The following is a 23,839-nucleotide window of genomic DNA, read 5'->3' as shown; positions in this document are numbered from 1 at the left end:
ACTTACTCCGATACAATGACATTTTTTAGAAGACAGAAGGAATTAAAACAATAGCGCCAGTGTGCCCTACTTATGTGTATAACTTACCATCCGCCTACCGGGGCGCACCGATTTAGAAACCAAGCGCACCCTGCTCTACCTACAGAGTTGGTTTAGCCTACTTCCTGATTCATCTCACTTACTTTTTGAAGTTCAGTTAAGAGACGTGATCAAGAGTGAGCTATTTCGGCCACGGCAAACGTCAGCGAGTCACATTATCACCTCCTCTTTTTCACTTGTAGGATGGCGTGTACCCAAAACTACTTGCCCCTTTCCTTCCGACGGGCTTTCGAGAGCAAACCGGAGTTAAATTAAACACTTGAGGCTGTTTCCTTTCGACACGGCGAAGGAAAAGCTCCCCTGCGGCGCGACGCGGAGTCAGCATCATCATCACCATCATCATCATCATCATCATCATCATCATCATCATCATCATGCCCGAAGGGTCGAAGATGAAGAAGCCCGATGTCAAGGTTGTAATCCTGGGGGACATGAACGTGGGGAAGACGTCCCTGCTCCACAGGTACACGGAGAGGAAGTTCAAAGACACCATCAGCACCGTCGGAGGGGCGTTTTACCTCAAACAGTGGGGACCCTACAACATCTCCATATGGGACACCGCCGGTAATACGACTTTCCCGTCATTTATCACACCTTTCCATGTGTGATTGACAGCTCGTTCGCTTCACATCTCTCGCTCCCTGACCTGGTTTATCAACTTTGTTTACCTGAGACCGCGTGAGCTCCGCACCTGAGGCAATCATTGGCACGTGACGGCCGGGTTCATTGTGTTTGTGTGTACAGAGGCAAACCGGATCTTATGAGAACGGTCCACATTCCTGAAACTGGTCCGATGCCTGTGATTAACCAAATAATATTATATAGATCACATTAAAAGCTGACAATTCCAGGCTTTATCAGTATTTAATTCGGGCACGTATAATGTCGCCGCAAAACTTGTGTATTTATGGTTGAAGTAGTATATTACGTGCTTTCCTCAGTGCGAGTACTAGTACTAGTACTCATTTCTTAACAGTCACTCCAAATTTAGTTTGTCAGTTAATTAGTTAGTTGGTTATGTCCCGTTTGATACTTTTAAAGGCGCATCACTTGAAGCATTACGGTAATGGAGGGGCTCCAGATGATTACAGAGCAGGGGTTTTCAAACTCTGACACACTGCGCAGCCCAAAGTTCACATCCTTTAACCCTCTTACCCACTTTTGGATTGATTTCGCGTCAGGCTTCCTGCTGTGAAAATGTATTTTGGTTTTGTCAAGTTTTTAATTGTGCATATGTCAGACTTGAGCACTCATAAATAGATTCAAAAATAGATTCAAATATGATGTTTAAGTGATTTTAAACCTTTTTGTATCATCACAATGTGTAGTGAAATAAATGATGAGAACCCCTTTGGGCCCCTGGACACTACTTTGAAAACCAGCTGGTGTAGAGCACATTAAGTGCTGATGCTCCTGTTCACTTATCACTGACTTAAAATAAAACCGTGCCACAATAAAGAATGTCAAGATTGTTAGTTACATTTATATTATTTGTTTTTAATACAATGACTTCAGTGGCACTTCATGAAAGCAGTGACCAACGCTGTGTCACCTGCTGCCAGATAACTCAGTTCTTATGAAATAACTGTGAATCCTAGACTTGTGGCTTGTTGCGTAAAATTGGAGAAATTTGACCTCATTGCCACGGTTGTCCCCTGTTTACCTGTGAAATAGCATGTACAAACACTAGATCCAGGAAAAAAGGCAGCTACGGATTCAGTAATAAGTGCCTCAGACAGCGGTTTCAGATGATCATACTGTTGTAACAAGTTTAGAAGAAGATGGCCTTGTTTTCCGTTAGTAGTCTTACCACTTATCTGTCATAAAATTATTAGTATAGTAAAGCATATTGTAGATCAGTGAGTCTGACTCATCACCCATTGGAAAGCCTCCAAACCTCCGCTCCACAGAAAGTCAGTCCAAAAACATGAATTGATTACAGGAGTTAAACTTGTTTGCTTGTACTTTAAACTAGATAACAACTGGTCTGGTGGAGAGACCGCTTTTTTTCAAGGACTTCCTATCAGAAAGCATGACTTTTAGCCTTTAATGCTCACAGGTCATAACCCCCTCCCTGCTTCTTAGTAAGTTAGTAAACATAATCCTCATATCCTCTCTATAGCTGAGAGGTCAGCATGTGAATTATTTGGTTAGGTAGGCTATATCTGATGGCGCCACAGGGAACCAGCCCCTTCTTGCATGTTCATGTAGTTTTCCAGACATACTCAATGGTCGGACGCCCCAGGATTACGGAACTGCATTGCGAAAGTTTTACTACATGTAAATTCACAGCTTGAGCCTATCTGGAGTGTCTAGATCTAGATCTCTAGTCTCTGATCAGGTGCTTGGTGTACTTACTGCTGGGGAATAATGTCAAAACTGTTGTAATTTCCCCAACATTGTATAAACATTAAATATATTAGACTTCCTCAGGCAAATACACATTAAGGAAATATGAAGAAGGTCATTGTGGTGAATTTTCAAAGATAAGAAATGACCAAGTCACTAGTATAGCACTTCCTGTCTGTGTTCCTTGTCCCCATGACCTCTGACAGGATACCGTTGCATTCTTTTATTTTAGTCAGTGGGGTGGAGGAAAGCTGGGTCAGCGCTGAGTCATCTCAGAGCCACAGTTGCAGAGCTATCAGTGCACATGAGAAACTGTGTGAGTGTGGACATTATAAGGGCTGTCCTGAAATCGGTTTGAATTTCTGCTGAGCGCTTTCAAAACAAGTTTCCCACTGCTGTTGCTCTGTTCACTGGAAGGTTTGTACAGTTGATGACTTAGTTTGAAAGCTCCAGGCATTCCAGCTGCCTGCCCTGTTCCTCTTATCAGTCACATGACAGGGTTATGATAGGACGACAGTTGTGACTCCACATTTACCCCCTTTTTCTCTTTTCCAGTCCTGACATGCGGCAGCATTTTCCAGAACACTTGGTGTCTTTCCAAAGAGGGAGGGTGCTAAGTTTTGTATAGTTTTGTTTTCTTATTTTTATTTTGTCATAACACACAATTATGTATCTCTTAACCAACTTTGGAGAGTCTTACACTGTTACACTGTAATGTTCAGTGTTTTCCACAAGGTATTTGGTGATAATGTGTTATGATTTAATATTTTGTTTTCCTCTTTATTTTTCAACATATGCAATCTACTTCTACCTCAGCAAGTGATACCCCACATTTCTCAGAGTGTTATTTGACATGTTGGCCTCATTTTATATTACATATTTTGATGTTTGTTTTCCACTTTCAGTAGTCTAACTTGCAAAGCAGTAAACCTGCAAAAGCTCATTAACAAATTCATTTGTGATTACTGGAAGGGGAAAACGACAACAACAATTTACCATCACTGTTGCAGTCTTTGAGAAAATGTCGCCCTCATATTTGCTCATGCATTATAGTTCATATGGGGAAACATGCTGTTGATATTTGAATGTTTTGTGTGTTTGTGTGTGTGTGTGTGTGTGTGTGTGTGTTGGGGGGAGATGCACCCTGTATTGCGGCCAAGTATTTTCAACAAATGAACCACCTTGTGTTTACAACATTGCAGTCCGTGTTTCATGAAAATGTCAGGAAGGAACTTAATCAGATCCCCATAAATGTTATTTTTTCTTTTCCCTCACTGACACAAGGGCTTTTTAGACTGCCAATCCAAAATTATTCTTCCACCTATCTCAGACCAGTGGTCCATTTCACTTGGACTATGATGAAAGAAATGCTGCTTTGCTTTATATTTTGCTGGTGCAGTTGATGTAATAAACATGGGGAACAAAGAACCCATGCATAACCTATATTAATAAAAAGGCGCCCACACTGCCAAATTATTCACACGCTGTGCACCCTCAAGAGTCTGGCATATTTCAACAACAAAGGTTGTCTCTGTTTTCCAACTGCTGACTGTCTCACCACAGTGCCATCTCAGTTACTCTTCTGCAGCATTTGCTCCTCTCCCTTCTTCCGGTATCTCTTGTTATTGTAAGATGGTTTAAAGCTGAATGATTTTGAATAGCTGCTTTGTCCTTTTTTTTTGCTCTGTGTGGATTTAACTCTTGTGTTGCATACATCAGTGGGTTTTGAACGGGTGTCCACTTGTCTCTCCAGGCCGTGAACAGTTCCACGGGCTGGGCTCCATGTACTGTCGAGGCGCAGCGGCCGTCATCCTCACTTACGACGTCACCAACTGGCAGAGCCTCGCTGAGCTGGAGGAGCGCTTCCTCTCCCTGACGGACACGGCTAACCATGACTGTATTTACGCCATCGTGGGCAACAAGGCCGACCTCACAGACCCTAAGGCGCAGCTGCCTCAGGACTCAGACAGAGTGTCAGAGGATCGAGCCGAGTGTGAGGAGGAGACCGGTTCACAGGTACTGTCCACCTGCCCCACGCCCCCGGCCTCGCCAGCCTCCCTCTCTGGAGTGATGGTGCACAAACAGGTTGGCCATGAGGACGCCATGGCCTTGTATGGGAGGATACTGCGCTATAAGGGCCTGGAGGAAAACGGCAGCCTGCCCGCGGAGAAGATGTGCTTCGAGACAAGTGCCAAGACGGGCTACAACGTGGACATTCTCTTTGAGACGCTGTTCGACCTGGTGCTGCCCTCCATCCTGAGGAAGAGGAACGAGAACCAACAATCCCCTACAGTAGACCTGGAGGACTGCAGGGGAGGCAACAACAAGCGGGGAAAGACTGCCTGCTGCTAGGGTCTGCCATGGGGAAAATGGAGGGGCTGCCACTAACAGAGAAGGACTGCTTTTGTTTTCTTTTAAGGACAATCAACAAGTTGATCTGAGCACTGAGGAGATGAGATAGTGCTCGCTTGGTTATCATGTTCAGCTCTGTTAACATTAACTGCCTGGTAACACTTACACACACACACACGTACATATGTACAACGCTATTAGACAATCAAAGTGAAGAAAAACAACTCTATTTCATGGTGTTCACTGATGTTTTAAGGACTGCTATGTGTGTCTAAGGGAGGAGGTTCATGATTGTTAGATTATCAATTTTGAAAACTTCCACCCAAATGACTGAAAATGCACTTCGCTCCCAAAGACGTGTAGGAGAGTAAAAAACACTTTTAATATACTTACATAATATCACATGAGATCACTGCTTTTGTTAATGTTTTGGAATGGGAATTTCACAGATTTCATGTTCTGATAGCACTAATTGTTACTTGGGAGGCACATTGCACTGTGTTTAGTTGTCCTAATTTTAAGGATTTCATAATTAATGAAAATCACTTTTTGGTGTTTGCTTTTATATGTTCTGTCAGCATTTATATATCTTTTTGGCAGATGAACGTGTAAATGAATGAATGAATTCCACACTGTAAATATTGCTGTTAAATTTGTAAAGTTGATATGATAATAAAGAGTTTTATTTTGAAATCATGTAAAGCAGTTTGCCTGGCATGTCCAAGTTGGATAACAGCACATAAGTAGGAGAGGAAATGGAAAAAGTCAAATGTATAACAAACAGCATTTAATGCATTTTTTCCAATGGGATGATAGTCACTTTGGACATCAAAAAATTACATCAGAACAAACTTTACAGGGCAAGAATTTATTTGTGTTAATTAAACATCTGAATCTCCAAAAGAATGTGTTTAGGTGGAAAAGAAGATTTGACCTACTTTCTATTTTCACTGTGTGAAAGAAAAGCTCTGAACCAGGAGTGCTCACCAAACAAAGATTTGCAACAGTAAAATCTCTGGATCAGACCTTTGAACGGAGCTGTTTACATTCTGTGCTGCTGGCAGCTTAGGGCAGCTAAATTATTAGTAGAAATTTGGAAAAGAAAAACAAGTGGCAGAATTAGACAAAAACGAACAAAAAACATGAAAGCTCTGAGGAGGAAAAAATCAAGTTCATTCAGCTGTTATAAATACATTTAAGAGAATCAGTGCATCATGTGTGATCAAACGGTATATGTATGAAACAATAAGATATACACCATTCAGAGATACAATGATAAATGTGTAAAAAAAAAAAATAAACAACTTGAAATGATACTGTTATTCTATAAAAATGTTTAGTTTTGTAAGAACATTGGAAGGAAAGTGGAATAATACTGTAAAGCGTGTTTTAAGACCTTCAACCTGACTTCATTTACAATTAGTTGAGAAAGAAAAGTTAGTGGCGTTTCTGGGCTGAGTGCCCTGAGCAAAAATGAAAACATACTTAGGAGGAGTACTAAATGAAGAAGTGCATACACACGGGCATCTTTGGTTCAGCTGTATGTTGTATGTGTATGTTCTCGGATCTGTTAACACAACGTATCATAGTAACTGAGGTAATAAGTTAAAGAATAAGCACCATTCCACATTAAACGTATAAAAATACACATTTCCATATTGCTGTTGACTTTATAGTGGGTTCTCTACTAGGGCTGGGCGATATGGACAAAATCAAATATCAGATATCTTTGAATACTTAAATATTGTGAGAAACTGACTGTTGGTGCCTTCATGAGATATTTACACGCTGGCGATTTCAGCTGAGCACTCATTAGTAATGAGGATTTTAGAATGGGCATTATGCAAAATGACCTAGGAAATTTACAACAGAAACTTTTCCAACTTTTTTAGTCTCATAAATCCCAGTGGTGGAAAGTATTGAAAAATGCTGAAATAGGTGATGTCCCAATTTTCCATTGATGCCCAAGTTAAAAAAATTATTTATGCATGTTTTCTTGTCTTAAGTCCCCAAAAACTTTCAGTACTGTCCACAATCAACCAGAAACTGTGTTGGATGCAGTACAGTGCTTGTGCAAAAGGAAATTATTAACCCTAAGAGTGCCAAGTCTGTATATTATGAATTTTATGAATTTTTGTTTTTGTACTCGGTACATGTAATTTCTTTGATGTAAAGCACGTTGTGCTGTAGTCCTGTTTGAAAGTGAAATAAAAAAAAAAAAAATTATGTGCTTGCCTTGAAAAGGCAACACATCTTAATTATTATTATTATTATTATTATGGTTGTTAGTATTATTAGTAGTAGTATTATTAATAATATTATTAGTATTACTAGTATTATTAGTATTATTATCATAAGTGGGTCAACATTTTTTTTTTTTTATCAGACCATTTACCTTTTTGTATTACTACTGGTATACAGGTATAAATTTACTGTGGACCAAATCCAATATCAGTAGTGTCACCATAAGATTTTTTCACACAGCAAGATTATAACATCATTATAGTAATTTATAATAAAAATGGCGGCACGCACAGATGCAGCGGCTTCTAGCCCTCCGTTACGGTGCAGTTTCTGCTGGTTTTTAGTAGTGTATGTCCAACCTGAAACCAAACTCATCAGAACTTGGCCAGAGGGAGCGCCCTCGCAACTGCAGGACTGTTTTGCAAACACTGCATGGGAATTGTTTGACCAGCTGGATCTTGAGGAACGAGCAGAGACTGTTTTATTTTACATTAAGAGCTGCACTGACACGGTCACAGAGAACAAGCGTATCCAGGTGTACCCTAATCGAAAACCCTGGATGACCGGCGAGGTGCAGTCTCTTCTGAGAACCCGCAACACCGTCTTCAGGACGGGTGACAGAGCCCAGTACAGGAGGGCCAGGGCAGACCTGAGAGGCCCCCAATCGCCATTGCCAGCCCACCCCCCTGCCTCCAGCTCTATACCACCTCTCACACTCCATGAACACCAGGTGAGGTGCATGCTGAGAAAGGTGGACCCGAAGAAAGCCGCAGGAACTGATGGTGTACTTGGAAAAATCCTGAGAGCCTGTGCTGACCAGCTCTCAGGGGTCCTCAAAGCCCTCCATACAGCTTTGAGCCACCTGGCAGTCCCAGGCAGGTATGTCAGAATGCTCTTTATTGATTTTAGCTCGGCTTTTAATACAATCATCCCTAACATACTCATTGACAAACTATTACGCCTAGACTTATCAGTGGAGGAGACGAGTCCACAAACTGTCTGTGTGGTGCTCAACCAATAATCTGCACCTCAACACCAGCAAAACCAAAGAGCTGGAGGAGACACCGGACAGATCCCGTCCCTCTCTTCATCAGGGGTGAGAAGGTGGAGAGAGTCCCCACCTTCAAGTTCCTAGGAGTCCAGATCTCCGAGGACCTCAGCTGGTACACCTCCGCCACCGTGAAGAAAGCCCAGCAGCGACTGCACTTCTTAAGACTGCTACGCAGACACGGTCTGAAGCAGAAGGTGCTGGTCACTTTCTATCACTCCACCATAGAAAGTGATTTGTTGTACTGCATATCGGTGTGGCACGCTGGCAGTACAAAGGGGGGACCGGAAAGCTCTGCAGAGGGTGATACAAAATGGCAGAGAGGATCATTGGATGCCCTCTGCCTTCACTTGAAAACATCGCCAGCCATCGATGCCTCTGCAGAGCAAAAAAAAAATCCTCAAGGACAGTCTCCATCCTGGCCACAACTTGTTCACTCTCCTGCCTTCTGGCAGAAGATACAGGTGTCTTAAAGCTCGCACAAACAGACTAAAGGACAGTTTTTATCCATGGGCCATCAGAATGCTCAAGCTGTACCTGCAGCCCATTTTATGTACACACACACTCACATATACATACATTTATTTATTATTCTTATTTTTATCTGGACATATTTATATTACTGTATTTTATTACTGTATATGTATATATATATATACTGTATACCAACATATTTATGAGACTAAAAAAGTTGAAAGAGTTTCTGTTGCAATTTTTTCTAGGTTCAAATTGCATTTAAAGGAAAAGACAACACTTCATGTCATGTCATACCTGAAACTCCAAACAATATCTAGTTTCATATCATGATATCGATAAGATATTGAAATATCGCCCAGCCCTAGTCTCTACTTGTTATTAACAGTGGGGCATCTCACTCATTGCTCGAGGCATCACACAGCCATCCCATCCTCAAGCCTGAGCTTCGTGGTCCAGAGATAGTTTCTCATTTGCACTGATCTACAGCTCAGCACTCAGCTCCTGTTTCATGGGTTTAGCACATGGACAGGTAAGGATGACACTAGATAACTTTCAGTGGAACAACTTCCTGTTGGCGATACTGAAAACACAGAGTCCAAGGTGAGCTGGGAAGCGCCGCTCACAGGTTCTTCATGCAGACCTGGCAACGGCTGATGCGTGACAGGAGCTGGCCCGCTTTTAGGGTCTCTGCTGCCGGCTTACTCTGGAACGAATGATCTATGGAGGTTAGCCAGAAGCTGTGTTTGTTAGCAAAATAGTGGCAAGAGCCTTTGGCGCCGTTACACTCAATAAAAGGTGTTGTACGGAAGTCTTCCAGGCAGGAGCCAGGCGATGACAGGGACTGACCTCCCCCTTCATCCCCTGCTGCTGTGTGCTGTGGAGACGAGAGAGGAAGGTGAGAATGAAAGAAATGAGACAGGCATGAAGCCAGATGACCACTAATGTATTTGGTCCTATATTTAAAGTTGATACTGTATGCATGGTATTTCAACACAAATAAATCATTATCTCGTTCATTTTGAGACTGTAATTACCAAAAACAAACAAGACCCCTGCCAAGAGGACTGGCAGCCTCCTCCTGCTGTAACTGCATTTTACATTATGTGATGCTTATTTTACAGGAAATTAGCTAGATTGCTTAATGATACCAAGGATGCTGTCAAACAAAATTATGGCAGAATGTGTGAAACATCCAATTCAGTGAAGTGAAAGAGGAAATAAATGCATGCTGAGACACTGGTCATAATGAAAGTAGCAGCATCCCCTTGGCAACAGGAAGGCTTGTCGTCTAAAGCATGGGAAATGTGGACAAAGAATCTCAGTCCAATTTAGAGTCATTGCCTTTTTAAAAGTGTCTACAGGTAGTTTTCATTACCCCCAGTATTTTTTATTTATGTAGTTTAGAAGCAGAGATGTTTTCTCATTTTCCCTTATTCCTATGCCTCACTTGAATTTAACTGTTACCTCCACTAACAGTTCTGTGATAAATAAGAAGCCAATAGATAAGAAATTGTTGATGTGATGTGAACATTTCTAGGGCGACATAAGAGAGAGTTGATTTTTGAGCAGACAATTTTGCAATTTTGATGGCGAGATGAAAATATATTCACACAAAATGTTTAAGGCAGGATGTTTACTGCGGTGGATTAACTTAAAATCAGACTTAAAGTCATGGTTTCTGCAGAAGGCAGCAAAATGAGACCTGACACCTAAAACCACCGCTAAGAACTATGTAAATAACCAATCAGCACAAACCTAGAAAAAAAAAAAAAAAAAAAAAAAGATTGGCATTGTCCTTTAATTTTGACATACACTTGCATTAACAATACAACTGGTGTGAGAAGAAGGCCACCAATAGTCTTAGCCACCATTTGTTATCAGTGATTATATGAAGGTATAACCATCATTTTGACAATGATGTGTTCATGTTTAAAAATTCTACATGTAACACTTTTATTTTGGTTTCGCCACTCCTGATCATTTTTAGAGTGATGGAAAAGAGGAACTCGTGTCTTTATTGTGTTGATCCAACAGGAAGAACAAACTCACCATGAGGAAGGAGTAGCCAATCCACAGGCTGCGCCAGCCCGCGGGGCACTGTGGGATGGTGATGTCCTGACTGTGGACTGCTATGGCAACAGACGGAGCCTCGCACACTGAGCAGCGGCTGATGTACGGTTTGATGTCTGCCTCCTCCACAGGCATCATAGGAAGAGGTGCAGTTGTTGACAGCCAGTAAGACTTATCATTTCTGCTGGCATAGTAGCATATATCTCCAGGGTTGCAGTACAGGAAGGGCATGGTGTTGAACCGCGGAAGGCAGGAACCAGCCAGTCCTGAAAAAGGCAGGCAGCCAATTAGATTATACCTTGCAGTACACACAAGTATTGCGCAAAAGGGCACAAAACAAGCCTGATTACTTTCCTTGCTTTCAGAATTGCATAAATTTAGTTAAAGATGGGCAAATAAAAACCTTCAAATGGAATGATCTCTGACTCTGTTTTCTGCCTCTAATGCGCAGTTGGTTTAATTACAGACAAAATCAGATTACATTCATCATTGATTTATTTATTTTTTTTAAAGTCGATGTTAAAAGCGTAGATTTTGCATGTGCCACTGAGCTGAGAGGTCAGAGGAACAGCCAGGGCAAAGGAAATTATCACAGAGGAGAGTTTGATTGTGCCACAGCAGACATGATGACTTTGACAGGAATGGGAGGATTCAACTGTTTGTCTTATGAGCTGCAAGTCTGCCCTTCAGTGTAACAGCTGATCATGATGATTTTTTAAAGGTCCTCTCCTTTCTTTCCTTTCTTTTCCTTCAGTCTTATCATAAATGGATGCATTTCTATTTGAAATGTGAGACTGAATGATAATAACCTAAAGTTTTTATTTGAACCCAACAGGAAGCAGGCAACAAATCAGTGTTCAGAAATCTCAATGCGACTTTTATCATCCTATCATGACAGGATGCTCTGGGACGTATGAATGCTGACAAATTAGATTTTGTTCACATTATGATCCAGTGAGCCTGACCTCTTTGGGATGTGCTCTGGCTCTTTGGATCACAATGTGAGAAAAATCCGATTCAAGAACATTGACAGACTTGTCCAGTTAATGCGTTCTGGCATGATCCAATGAAATAAAAGTCCCATTGAAAAGACAAGTAAAACCGTGGCATTATGTCCAGACTATAGATTGACAATAACAACAACAACAATTTTCCAGTGAAAGCAGCAACAAAATAAAGTAAACCTAGAACAACTTTATTGCCACTGTAGTTGTTGGACTTGATTTCCCCCCTGACGTACCGAGGTCCTGGTTGTGGGCCTTCTCCTGACCCTCAAAGTACAGCAGACTGTACCCATCCCACAGTTTAGACATGCCCACAGGACACATGGGGGTCTGCTGTGACTGGCTGTGCTTCACCAGCAGGTAACCCACACTGATGCTTCGGCCAGGCATACCAGGTAACCCAGGGATACCAGGGCTACCACGGCGACCTATGAAAGGGATGATATAAGTTCAGAATGATCTTTTATAGTAAAAAAAAAAAAACAACCCTAATTGTTTATAAATGTTGTATACACATAAATAAATATGAACATACTGTATGCATTTGATACCTCTTCTTTTATCAATGTAAATTTTACTTATGTAAACACAAACCTGAAAATAGGATCTTTGCATGTATACGTAGCCAAATTCTTTCATAACTGCCTTCAAGCCCTGGCAAACGTTCACTAAGCTAATTACACAATGATGTGATAAGACCCTAAGGGACTTTCTAGTCCTCAGTTTCTCTCTGGATAACTTTCAATTCTCAGACCTTAGCGGCTGAATCACTACTCTAACTAAAATAATGATCAAAAACCCTCTTGGTAAATGGCTCGCGGTCGTAAATCTCCACCTACTTCTAAATCCTTTAATCCAGGCTTAGTTTTCCTAATCCTAAATTGCCTCAGAGTGTCAGACACACCTTCCATGCCCTGCAGACCAGGGTGGCCCATTTGTCCAGCCTCTCCCCGGAATCCAGGGATACCTGGTGTGCCACCAATTCCAGGCATGCCCTTATGTCCTTTGGGTCCCACGAAACCTGTACAGAAATGTTATTTTACGATGGTATTATATAGAACCTTTCAATAAGAGATGTTTAGGATCCGGTGTTGTAGCAGGGCAATTAACCTGTATCCCCAGAGTATCCTTGCGGCCCTGGCCGGCCTTTGATCCCCTCAGGTCCTCGGATCCCATGTGGTCCCGGAGGGCCTCTCTCTCCAGGAAGCCTGAGGGGGAGTGGGGGTGGACCCTGGTCACCTCCTAGCCCACGATTACCTGCAGCATGGATGTATAATGTGAGGACATTGAAAGAATAAAGAAATAAAATGAGTAGCAACAGAGTCCCAGGGAGACCCAAGAGTAGTCTTATGTTAAAATGCTGGTATAACACAATATTGAAGCACATAATTTACCTGGGAGTCCAGTGTTTCCTTTTGGACCAACTGGTCCTCTCTCTCCATGCACACCAGACCTTCCAGGAACTCCCATCATCCCTTGCTCTCCTTTCACACCTGTAAGACAAAAGCAATTTGAGCCTGTGTGAACAGATGGTAGCTGACGGTGATATCATCGAGCTTTCTGTGCATACAGCATGAACGTCACAGGTGTGGTCAGACTGCAGGGGCAAGATGATCTTTAGTCAAATGCCAAACCATGCCATATAGATTATCAGATGCTGTAAAACATTTAGAAGAACATTATACTGTTACAATTTGATGTAATGTGTGCAGGTAGTTCACCTGTGTGACCATAATAGCCTAAGCCTCCCTTACTCAAAAAACATGCATTCCTGACCCAGAAAGGTAGGATGTTAGATTATCTTTAGGCTCTGCTGCTGAGAAAATCTGTACACGTATGACACCATAGGTAGATCTGGATAGAAGCTATTGTTAAATGACTTATCCATGTAAATTTTTTACACATTTTATCCACACCTTTCTTCCCAGACACACCACCAGGTCCCCTGTATCCTAGTGGGCCTTGATCTCCTTTGAATCCTTGTCTACCAGGGAATCCAGGGAATCCATATTGTCCAGCAATACCCTTTTCTCCAGCGGGTGCCTCAAAACCTGGACGTCCTCTGGCACCAGGGAAACCTGAGAAAAAAATCATTGCACGCAATAGATAGCAGGCCAACAAGAACTCATCAACAACATTTAGGTTTTAATTAAAATACAACTCTCCCAATTATAACCTAATTTGACAGAAATAAAGTGTAATAAAGAGTTGATTGTGCAGCATTATGAAGAAAGTTTTAAGAATGCAAGGAGGAGGCAGATTTCCAATTGTTTTTCCTTTCTATAATTTGTTTATATCTATAATGGCTGTTTACCATGTTTAAAGTTCCTAGGCCAATTAATCTGCAAGTATCTTAGTGTTGACTCATTTTCCAGTGAATTAAATCCTTTTCTTGTGAAACACAATGTACTCAAGTCCACATGAGGCAGGAAAATATTGAACAAAAATTCATTTGAAGTTACACAAGCTCTGGACCCTTATCGACTTGATGTTGAATTCAAACTATAACACAAACATTAGTTTCTGCATTCTTGATGTACACAGTCACCCTTCGTATGCGTTATACTTGCACATGGTCAAAAGTTGTTTCAGTCCAAACAAACATACTTTCACTAGTAACATGTTTTTGTATTGCTTGGACATGCTTAATAAAACCTTTTGGCACAATCCAATGCTGCAAATTATAAACTAAAAATGCATTCTAAAACCTAATAAACCTCAAAAGACATTTGACCTCACATATACCATTGATCAACTGTTGGATAAACTTAAATAATGTATTTAACTATGACAGAAACATTTAATTAGATAAAATTACATGTCGTAGTGGCTCTCACAAGGCCAAAGTGTAAACAAGCATCCTCTCACCTGCATATCCTTTGGGTCCAGGGAAACCAATGTCCCCTCTGGGTCCAGGTGTGTCTGAGGTCCCCTCTGGTCCTTGGGGCCCTTGGAACCCTGGAGATCCTGGTTGGCCCTGGTCACCTGAGCAAATCAAACACGAGATGGGATTTCAAACTTTATGTTGGTTTAATGGAGAAAAAAGCGCCTCTGTGTTGCTATTCATCATTTGTTATTTTATTGAGAACCCAGGCATCTTGCTTCCTAGATTACCTCTAGTCTTCCCGGGGCCCTGTTAGTTCAACAGAGTAGAGAGACTAACCTTGAGGTCCCTGGAAGCCTTTCAAACCCACTGTGCCTGGAGTACCAGCCTCAAAGTTGGGGATGCCGCTCTCTCCCCTCTCTCCTTTGGATCCCGGCTCTCCATCTGGTCCATAGCTATCCACACCTGACACCAGGTAACAGGTAACGTCAGAAAACATGCATCAGACTTGAAAAACAGAAAAGTGGTTTAAAAACACTTTGAAAAGTGTAGTACAGAAGAACACAGAAACCCACCTAAACCGAGTGAGCTCACCTAATGTTTACTTACTTTTCCATGCTAATAAATACCTTTATGATATTAATTCATAGTGTAGTGTTAACATTATGTTAACTGACATCAGACTAATGTTGAAGGTACATGCAAATGAAATAACACCTTTAAACAGCCGGTTGCTTTGTTGTTTGTTCACTTTACAGTGATTAGTAGCTGGAATTCACAATACAATTATCTTTTGATTAACCACACCACTAACTGTGTTACAGTTTTGCATTATATATGGTGCATTTGTAGTGATATGTGCCGAAATCATTCTAATGAATACTTGAAATTCTGTGGCATACCTGGAACTCCAGTGATACCCTTTTGACCCTTCAGTCCATGTAATCCGTAAAGGCCTTTCAGGCCGGGGAAACCTGCACACATTAGCACAGATACGATGGAATAGCTTTTATCCACTAGTGTGTCTGTGTGTGTGTGTTGTGTGTGTGCTTGCACAAAAGTGGATGAATTATGAGGGAGAGAGAGAGAGAGAATGGGAGAGAAACAATCACAGAGAAATGGGCTTATCTTCTTACCTTTCTCCCCTAGGAAGCCAGGTGAGCCCGGGGAACCGGCATTTCCAGGAATCCCAGGAAAGCCCTTTTGACCTTGGGTACCAGGAGATCCCCTCTGTCCATCTGAGCCTGATAAAAAATGACTGTTGAGCGCAAGTCTGCATACAAGTGAGGGCCAAAGCCATTGCCATTTAATGCTATTATGATGTGGGACTTTTAAGATAATGTATTATACTTTATTCAGAGGGTGTGTGATCGGGAATGAAGGAGAGGTTCATACCTGAATGTCCGCTTTCACCAGGATTACCTGCTGTTCCCTTCATCCCCCCAATACCATGGAAACCAGGGCTTCCTCTGTCCCCAGACTGTCCGATGACCCCTTTCTGGCCTGTAAGGAGGACATCATTCATTTCAGACTCTCTAACTGACACTGATCAACACCTGAAAAGAAACAGAAAACTCAGTAACTTACCCGACTGCCCAGGGAAACCAAGTTCCCCTCTCAGCCCTGTAGTTCCTGGGATGTCTATACGAGGACCTGCTTCTCCTGTAAAAGTATGCTAAAATTATTAACAGCTGCAACACTGGCAACTAATTCATTCCCTACTGCGTATCTACCAATCAGTACTTAGAATTATATCTGTGTCAGGTGTAAAGTGAGGCTGTACCTTTGGCTCCCTTGTGTCCTGTCTCTCCTGTAGCACCATAGGCACCAGGGCTTCCTTTTGTTCCCTGAAAAATAACAAACAAAATAATATTTGACCTCACAAGATTGCTGCTTTATAAAGCATGTCATTTGCCTATGCAGTTGCAAATTAAAGCTACAATAATTAAAACTGTCGATAGATTATTTTAGCCCAAGTCTAATAAATGATGTGTTTATTCCCATTTTCTCAGTTGAGTATAAATGATCCTTGACATCAATTATTGTAGCTTTAACAGTAATGATGACACAATGATTGCAGCATGAGTTTAAAATTGCAGTGGTAAGGAAAAATAAATTTTGCTAAAATTGTTTTGACAAGCCAGTGCAACAATATATAACAGGCGTGCTAATTTGGTTAAATAGCCACCGATTTATGTGAATTCCCATTAGGGCTCTGCACACCTTGTTGCCAAACATTCCTTGAAAGCCGCTAATGCCACGATTTCCGGTAATTCCCGGCATTCCTTTTGTCCCTGGAAGTCCTTGTGCACCTGATGTTCCTTGGGTGCCCTTCTCGTGGCTGGGATCTCCAGGAAGACCATGAGTTCCCTCATGCCCAGGTATACCAGGCATACCCTTAGCACCTGTGGAAAAGAAGAAGGTGTGAGGTGGCGAGGCGTGAGAAGACAAAGCACACTGAGAGGGAAAGTGTGATTGATACTCGGCTGTTGCTGCACACCTCTGGGACCAGTGAAACCTTGTTCCCCTAACCATCCATGGTCTCCCTTGAGTCCCTTCATGTCAGCAATTATCTGGCGAGGGATATGAGGCGTCTTTCCTGACGGCCCGGTCAAACCACGTTCACCTGGAAGAAAGTGATGGAGAGGAGGGGTAAGGAGTCAAATAAACATTCTTGTGACAGTGGCTAAATTAATCACTAAAATTCCAAAATTTTATGAAAGAATGGTCTCACCCTTCTCCCCATTCAGGCCCCTTTGCCCTTTCAGGCCAGTTTCACCCATCACTCCAGATTCTCCTTTTGGCCCGGCAAAGCCTGCCACTCCTGGATCACCAAAGCGCCCCTGAAAACCTGACATGCCGGAGGTACCCTTGCTACCTGGGGCAGAAACAAAACACCACAGGTCACAGAGAAGAAAATTCTGACCTTAGCAGGTTTTTAATTTCAGGTATGTACAGTAATAAAAACCACAGCAAAGATACAAACAACAGTGTTGCAGTCAAGACCGCACCAACCGAGACCAAGACATTAGAGAGACTAAAGAGTACCGAGACCGAGACGAGACCAAGACCATATGTATTAAGGAAAAATCCTAACAAAATAGAACAAAATGACAGGTATCTCTTTTAAACTAAGTTTGCTTTTAAACAAATGCAACAGCAACAAAAACAAAATGCTGTTGTTTTCTAACCAGCACAATGAAACAAATATCAAATATAAGGAAATTTGTTGTTTGACTTGTAAAAAGTACACCATCATACTTTTTAAAACTGCATTGACCTGACAAGCAATGAGAAATATTTCATTTCATAAAGAAAGATGAAAAGAAAAAGGAATAAGGCCTAAATTAAATGAACTAAGTGAAAAAAAAAAAAAAACATTTCAACGTTTCTTGAATATGGGTCTTTAACTTAAACAATTTGAGAACATTTTGCATTTTGGTGCTTTGACAGCTATAGTTTGACTCATTTCAAGCAATTAAGGCTTTTTTTTTGTTTATATCTTGAAATAAGATCTTCATCTGGATTTGTCAAGTGAATATGGCTTATAATGAGAGTAAAGAGATGAATACACCTTCATCTGAAATAAGATACACTTTCTTTTAGTTTTTGCATGGGTCTTATAAAAGACGCAAGTAGATTTCCAAAGATGCAAAAAAGTAAGCACACTCACACAGAAAAAGAAAAAACAACTTGGATGCATGGCTAGGGTTGCCACCTTTCAGAAATGAAAATAAGGGATGCCCACCTCGGCCCCCCGACCTCAGGGCCACGGCCACTAGTTATTTACTTATGTATGATTGTATGTATGTATACGGGCTCGGTTTTTTTCAGGATGATGAAATTGAATACTGAATATAAAATTCCCTTTATGAACTTCCATTTATATTTTAATGAATATTTATTAGGCTAAATAATGATTTTTAAGGAACCTTGCATGGATGCTATTTTTTAAACATATATTTAAGCATTATTACACGAGAGGGTCTGAAGTTACAATAATGACAGTCAAGCACACCCTTGAGTGTAATAGCGCGATTATACAACTATTACCAACAAAATAAAATGTATAATCAAAATGCATTCATACTGTGGGCATTTCGCTCTCAAAATATCAAAGTTTTTTGCTAGTATTCTCTCCGTTTCAGTGGAAATACATGAGATCTGACGTTAACTAGTCTTTGTCAGCCAGCCAACTCGGGCTTATCAAAACTGAATAAATACCACACACAGCAACACAAAACTGCTTTGCTAGCTCCAGGGGCGGCATATATGGGGGAAAAATTAGGACAATTCCAAGGGCCCTTGCCCGACAGGGGCCCCAAAAATAGGTAAAAACTAATATAAAATTATTAAACCATCATCGAGTAAACTGATTTTTTTTTTTTCATGGGGCCCAAAATTCCTGACAGTGCCCCTGGCTAGCTCAATCATGTTATAACTAGAATATCCACTGGAAAAAATCATTTTTTCATGGACTGATAGTTATACTTCTGCCGACTTCTCAGTCATTTTTAATCTTACAGGTGCCGTGACAACGACTCACCAGCACAGCTGATCTTTATCTTCAACCAACTTATATAAACAGTTATATTTAAATATAGGCTACTGCTTTCCAGTGTCGGTGCCACAACAAACATATATCTTTTCATAAACTCACTGGCAGATGTTTTATTTCAGCTAGGGGTGTGTCACTCCAATTTAACGTCAGCTCCGATTAATGTGGCTAAGCAGCAAAAGTAACAACGGTAAGCAGTAACATTAAGGCTGAACAGAGTTATATAATTTCAACCCCACCTTTCACGGGCTTTTGCTAATCACCTTTTCAGGCTATTATCAGTTTACCTCTGAAATAAAGATGACGCACGTCAGCCAGTCCACCATGAGCCACAGAAAACACTCACCGACACGTTTTGCAATTTGCCTTGTACTCACTGCCACTGACGATGTCAGGCCACGGGTTCACTTCTTCCCATTCACGTCTATATTTTTGCAAATGTTTTTGCTTTTTGGGACGTGGTGGAGTGTTGGGTGTAGCCAACATCTTTAAAACACGCGGGTGCCCTGGTGCGCGCAGTGTGCAGTGTCAGTGTGTGTAACTAGGCAACCCATGACAGGAGCTGGGAGGCAGGCAGACAGTCACACAGAGAGAAACGCAGCCACGAAAGGTGGAGCTCTAGCCGCTGTACCTCACGTCAGCTCCTCGCTACGCGGGTCCTGCCACAATTAAATTAGCTGCCTTTAACATTTCCTGTGTTTTATTTTGTTCATTATTCAGTGTTGTTATGTGTGTGACAGACGTGTATGGGGCATTTATGAAAATACGGGACAAATTGCGCAAAATTTCGTTGTCATTTTAAGGATGATTCCGTATTTTACGGGACGGGTGGCAACCCTATGCCTAGCCATAAAGAACTTATACAACAAGAGAGAAAGCCAGCCAGAGTTTGCCGACATCTTTCATGGCAATTTCCCGGGGACGCCAAACATAACCACCGCTTCTCCAGCCGTCTTTATCCACTCTGCATGTTCAGGGGGCGTGTCACTCAAGGTGTCGCAAAGGCTGTGTGACACCGGGAAGGCAGCACCTGCACTTTTCTTTTCCCTCTTATCAAAGTAGTGAGAGCCTGGTCTCGACCGGTCTTGATCAAAAATCATGAGTCCGCCCAGTCCGAGACCGAGACAAGACCGAGTGAAAATGCCTTTGATTCCGAGACGAGACCGAGACCCTCAAAAAGTGCTCTTGAGACCGGTCTCGAGACCAAGACCGATCTCGAGTACTACAACACTAACAAACAATATATGTTATTACTTTTTGATGGCTCAATACACTGTGTATAAACGAACCCTTTAGTCCTGGAAGTCCTGGAAATCCATCTGGCCCAGGCACTCCTGGGTCCCCTGGTGGACCTTGCTCTCCTAAAGGACCATCACTACCAAAAGTCCCTACAGTCCCCTTCAGTCCAATTGGACCTGGAGGTCCTGGGTCGCCCTCACTTCCCCTCTCGCCAGTGATGCCTGGAGCACAGGATGACAAAGACACAAGACACAGGTAATGCATCTTCCTCTCTGTGAGTGCATCTTTGCTGTGTGAAGAATATATCTGAGTGTGTGTGTGTGTGTGTAGGTGTTTACATGTGTGTAACAGACAGAGTGTGTTTGCCTAACCTGGCTGTCCAGGGCCCCCAGGTGGCCCAGGTAAGCCTGTTTTACCACGCAAACCAGGGTAGCCATATGTGCCAGGTGGCCCAGGTCTCCCTTCCTCCCCCTGAAGGCCTGCAGGGCCGTTCTCACCCTTGACACCTATCATGCCAGGCATGCCAGGCATTCCTGTAGGAGGTGGATGAACAAAAAACATGAAATTATACTTCTCAAATACTATTTTTTCAAAATATTAAATTCTTTCCTATACTGTTGAGAATGAAGCAAAAAATAACAGCAGTTATTACTGAATTGTCACAGATATTATAACAAATAATTGTTTCTGATGAATTGCAACTCCCTACATGAAAACCCAACATACCTGGATAGCCTGGTTCTCCTTGTTCTCCGGGTGAGCCTTTACTTCCCTGAAAACCTGGCTGTCCTTGGTTGCCAGGGAGTCCAGGTGATGCTCCTAAGATATCTCCATGAAGACCCTGCTCACCTTGTATCCCGTCACGACCAACCACACCCGGCAAGCCAGGGTTTCCTACTACACCCTTCGTACCAGGCAGACCAAAGTCTCCACGAGGGCCAGCAAAACCTGCACAGTAAATCCACTGGGTAAGAAATTACATTGACCTGGATGACAGAAAACTGCATTATGTTGATTTATTTATAGAATCTATTCCATGTCTAGGTATATTGTGCACTGAGGGATGTGGATAATCTTATTTGTGTTCTTTTTTTTTCATACTCTTTACCTGGCGGTCCCACGCGGCCACCTATGCCTTGATCTCCTCTCTCTCCTTTCTCTCCCTCTGCTCCACTAAGACCCTCTGGTCCTTTTTCACCTTTGGGGCCTGTTGTATCACAACATATACACAGCGGATAAAGTGTGGAAGCATTTCCACTGTGGCAACGGGAAGTACGTCTTATCATGTTACCTGGGAGGGAGGCACATTCTTATCATGTTACCTGGGAAACCTGGTAATCCACTGGGTCCTGGAGGTCCAGGCAACCCTGGAGGTCCTGGCACAGCTTCACAAGGGCCTGAGACAAAACAACAGAAAACACACTGATCAGGGTAAAATCATGGTTTCATGTAGCAATGACTGTTGTCAAGTCATTTAAATGGGAACTTGTGCTCTCTTGTTGCCCAGCGTGGATTATTATTCAGAACAGTGCATTATCATTACCTAAGGTGACTAAGTACACTAGAGGTCAAATTGTGAAGGGAAATCATGCACATTATCATGCCCATTGTTCAAATTACACAGAAGCAAAGCGCAAAGGAGTTGTCACAAAGGGAGTTGTAAAGTGAAAATGTTATACCAGCTACCTGTTACATCCCACTGTCCTCCATCTCTTCTTGGACTACAGCCTCCTTTCAGTTGCAGATGACAGAGAGAGAAAAACAGAGAGAGAACGAAAGAGAGAGGCATCCAGAATAAGTCAAGTTATTTAAAAGCAGAAGCATTATCTCAAACAAGCTCCGCCATAGCTGGTTTGAGGGATGCAGCTGCTGCATCAGGGCTTGTCTCAGAGGAAGACAGCGAGAACAGGAGGGGCGAGGAAAGGAAAAAAAGATTAATTACAGGAAAAAGACTCATTTGTCATGCTTACTTCCTTTAGATATTAATGTTCAACACCACCTTGCTGCTCTGCATTAAATGACAAAAAGAGAGTATGTAATGAAAGGCAGCATAATGGAATATTTAGGAGAGAGAAAAAATGTAAAGTCACTGGATTAGAGATGTTGTATTAATGAAGAAATAGTGTGTGAGATAATGAATAAAGGTGACGGATGAGGCAATCAGCTGCCTCTCACCTGGGCTGCCGGCGGGTCCAGGGACCCCATCATAGCCTGCTAGACCGTCATCACCAGGTAAGCCAGGCTGGCCTTTGGTGCCCCCAATGATCTGTCCTTCCTCTCCCCTCTCTCCAGGTACACCCGGTCGACCAGGCCTACCGGGGTAGCCCTTCAATCCAGGTTCTCCCACAGGGCCTTCACCCTATCAACAGGAACCAGCACAATCATTGTAGTATTGATGCTATATAATATCATCCAGTGGTCATTCACTGAGTGGTCAGACTCCAGAAAGGGAAGACTGGAAGAGATGCACTTAAGTCATCTCCAAAAGAAAACTGGGCCAGAGGAGGACAGAATGGATGATATTAAAAGACCACACCAGTGATTTAGCATGTTTAAATATATTAACTTCATGTTTCTGCTATTCTTTTCCTGAAGCAAAAAGTCATATTTTAGAACAAATATAATATTCCAACCTTTGATCAAGTGGTTGGATTCCACTCATTTTACTATAATTAGAAAATTTACTTTCCCAGACTTCAAACTTTTTTCACACCAGAATTCCATCACTGTAATGAAGACATCGCTGTTATTTTTCCTAAAAGCAGCAGCAATGTTGAGTTTTGATGATTTGAAATTGGGTGGAGTGAAACAGTTTCTCGGGGAAATGTTTGCTTTACACAGCCGATTACTAGTTCCTTGGTTTATGAATGGTAACAACTTTGTTAGGTATGGAAGCAAGATGTTATAAGGTGGGTGTTTCAACCAAATATTCAAATAAAAAAACTGAGGGATTTTGATAATATTTCGTGAAATGTTTAGGTATGATTTGCAAAATGGTTTCTTGTAAACGTAAATGTAGGTGAATTGTACTAAACAGGCCAAACATTCAAAATCACTGATATGGTCCTTTAAATATAACACAACTTAATGTATGTTGCAACAACAGAAAAAGAGTGTGTCGCAATACATGGGTCATGATGCGATTTGTATTGTAAAAAAATTACGAAAGAGCTTATAATACAACCTTCTCCATATCACATGGGTAGACTAATAAAATATAAAACACAAGATAAACTGGCTGACCAACTCACTCAAAACAATATAATGCAACAATTCTGTTCCGGTTCATAAAAACAGAATTAACACGGGTCACTAAAATGCAGATATCATAACTTGTGAAAAGTAATATTGCCAGACTCAGCTGTAATGAAAAATAAACCATGGATACATCATTATGACTGCTGGACTCACCTGAAGACCACGACTGCCAGGGAAGCCAGAGAGCCCACTTGGACCTGGAGCCCCCTTAGCTCCAGGCACACCAGGTGACCCAGCATCCCCTTGGTCACCAGGATATCCTGTGGAAATCACATGTATACATGCAGCCACACACACACACACACACACACACACAC

The 23,839-nt window shown here is 41.9% G+C and overlaps 3 protein-coding genes across 5 annotated transcripts in view; 1 reads left to right on the top strand and 2 right to left on the bottom strand.

Annotated features, from left to right (window-relative positions):
- The window catches only part of naxd (NAD(P)HX dehydratase), an 8,011-nt gene extending 7,196 nt beyond the window's left edge, over window positions 1-815 (bottom strand). Inside the window, exon 1 of one of the 2 annotated variants that reach the window (XM_030081067.1) lies at window positions 768-815. The gene's annotated coding sequence lies outside the window, so the exon portion shown is untranslated. Of the gene's footprint in view, window positions 1-182; window positions 205-767 lie in introns of those variants that run through there. The other variant, XM_030081070.1, reaches the window with a different exon arrangement.
- col4a2 (collagen, type IV, alpha 2) overlaps window positions 1-23,839 on the bottom strand; it is an 80,481-nt gene that overhangs the window by 6,738 nt on the left and 49,904 nt on the right. Inside the window, exons 24-48 of the mRNA XM_030081063.1 lie at window positions 23,676-23,782; window positions 22,440-22,623; window positions 21,951-21,995; window positions 21,587-21,661; window positions 21,373-21,471; window positions 20,991-21,212; window positions 20,636-20,797; window positions 20,315-20,485; window positions 17,202-17,345; window positions 16,968-17,093; window positions 16,691-16,872; window positions 16,251-16,314; window positions 16,055-16,129; window positions 15,863-15,970; window positions 15,604-15,711; window positions 15,370-15,441; window positions 14,807-14,932; window positions 14,512-14,628; window positions 13,560-13,721; window positions 13,038-13,136; window positions 12,754-12,900; window positions 12,548-12,664; window positions 11,880-12,071; window positions 10,619-10,905; window positions 9,064-9,443 (exon numbers count right to left, since the gene is read on the bottom strand). Of these exons, the coding sequence (XP_029936923.1) occupies window positions 9,189-9,443; window positions 10,619-10,905; window positions 11,880-12,071; window positions 12,548-12,664; window positions 12,754-12,900; window positions 13,038-13,136; window positions 13,560-13,721; window positions 14,512-14,628; window positions 14,807-14,932; window positions 15,370-15,441; window positions 15,604-15,711; window positions 15,863-15,970; window positions 16,055-16,129; window positions 16,251-16,314; window positions 16,691-16,872; window positions 16,968-17,093; window positions 17,202-17,345; window positions 20,315-20,485; window positions 20,636-20,797; window positions 20,991-21,212; window positions 21,373-21,471; window positions 21,587-21,661; window positions 21,951-21,995; window positions 22,440-22,623; window positions 23,676-23,782 (3,446 nt within the window). The 3' untranslated portion in view covers window positions 9,064-9,188. The remainder of the gene's footprint in view (window positions 1-9,063; window positions 9,444-10,618; window positions 10,906-11,879; window positions 12,072-12,547; window positions 12,665-12,753; window positions 12,901-13,037; window positions 13,137-13,559; window positions 13,722-14,511; window positions 14,629-14,806; window positions 14,933-15,369; window positions 15,442-15,603; window positions 15,712-15,862; window positions 15,971-16,054; window positions 16,130-16,250; window positions 16,315-16,690; window positions 16,873-16,967; window positions 17,094-17,201; window positions 17,346-20,314; window positions 20,486-20,635; window positions 20,798-20,990; window positions 21,213-21,372; window positions 21,472-21,586; window positions 21,662-21,950; window positions 21,996-22,439; window positions 22,624-23,675; window positions 23,783-23,839) is intronic.
- Window positions 152-23,839, top strand: rab20 (RAB20, member RAS oncogene family). 2 transcript variants are annotated; one of them, XM_030081073.1, is made up of 3 exons: window positions 152-427; window positions 476-663; window positions 4,202-5,493. In XM_030081073.1, coding segments are annotated over exons 1-3 (789 nt in total). In that variant the 5' UTR covers window positions 152-425; the 3' UTR covers window positions 4,801-5,493. The 2 variants fall into 2 exon arrangements, 1 of the variants encoding a protein (XP_029936933.1); XR_003930290.1 differs by adding an exon at window positions 23,810-23,839 and having other exon boundaries at window positions 154-663; window positions 4,202-4,978.

The sequence above is a fragment of the Myripristis murdjan genome, chromosome 21, assembly GCF_902150065.1.
Source record: "Myripristis murdjan chromosome 21, fMyrMur1.1, whole genome shotgun sequence".
Classification (NCBI taxonomy): Eukaryota; Metazoa; Chordata; class Actinopteri; order Holocentriformes; family Holocentridae; genus Myripristis; species Myripristis murdjan.
The sequence above is the reverse complement of the archived record's forward strand: the minus strand, read 5'-3'. Positions and strand labels throughout refer to the sequence as shown.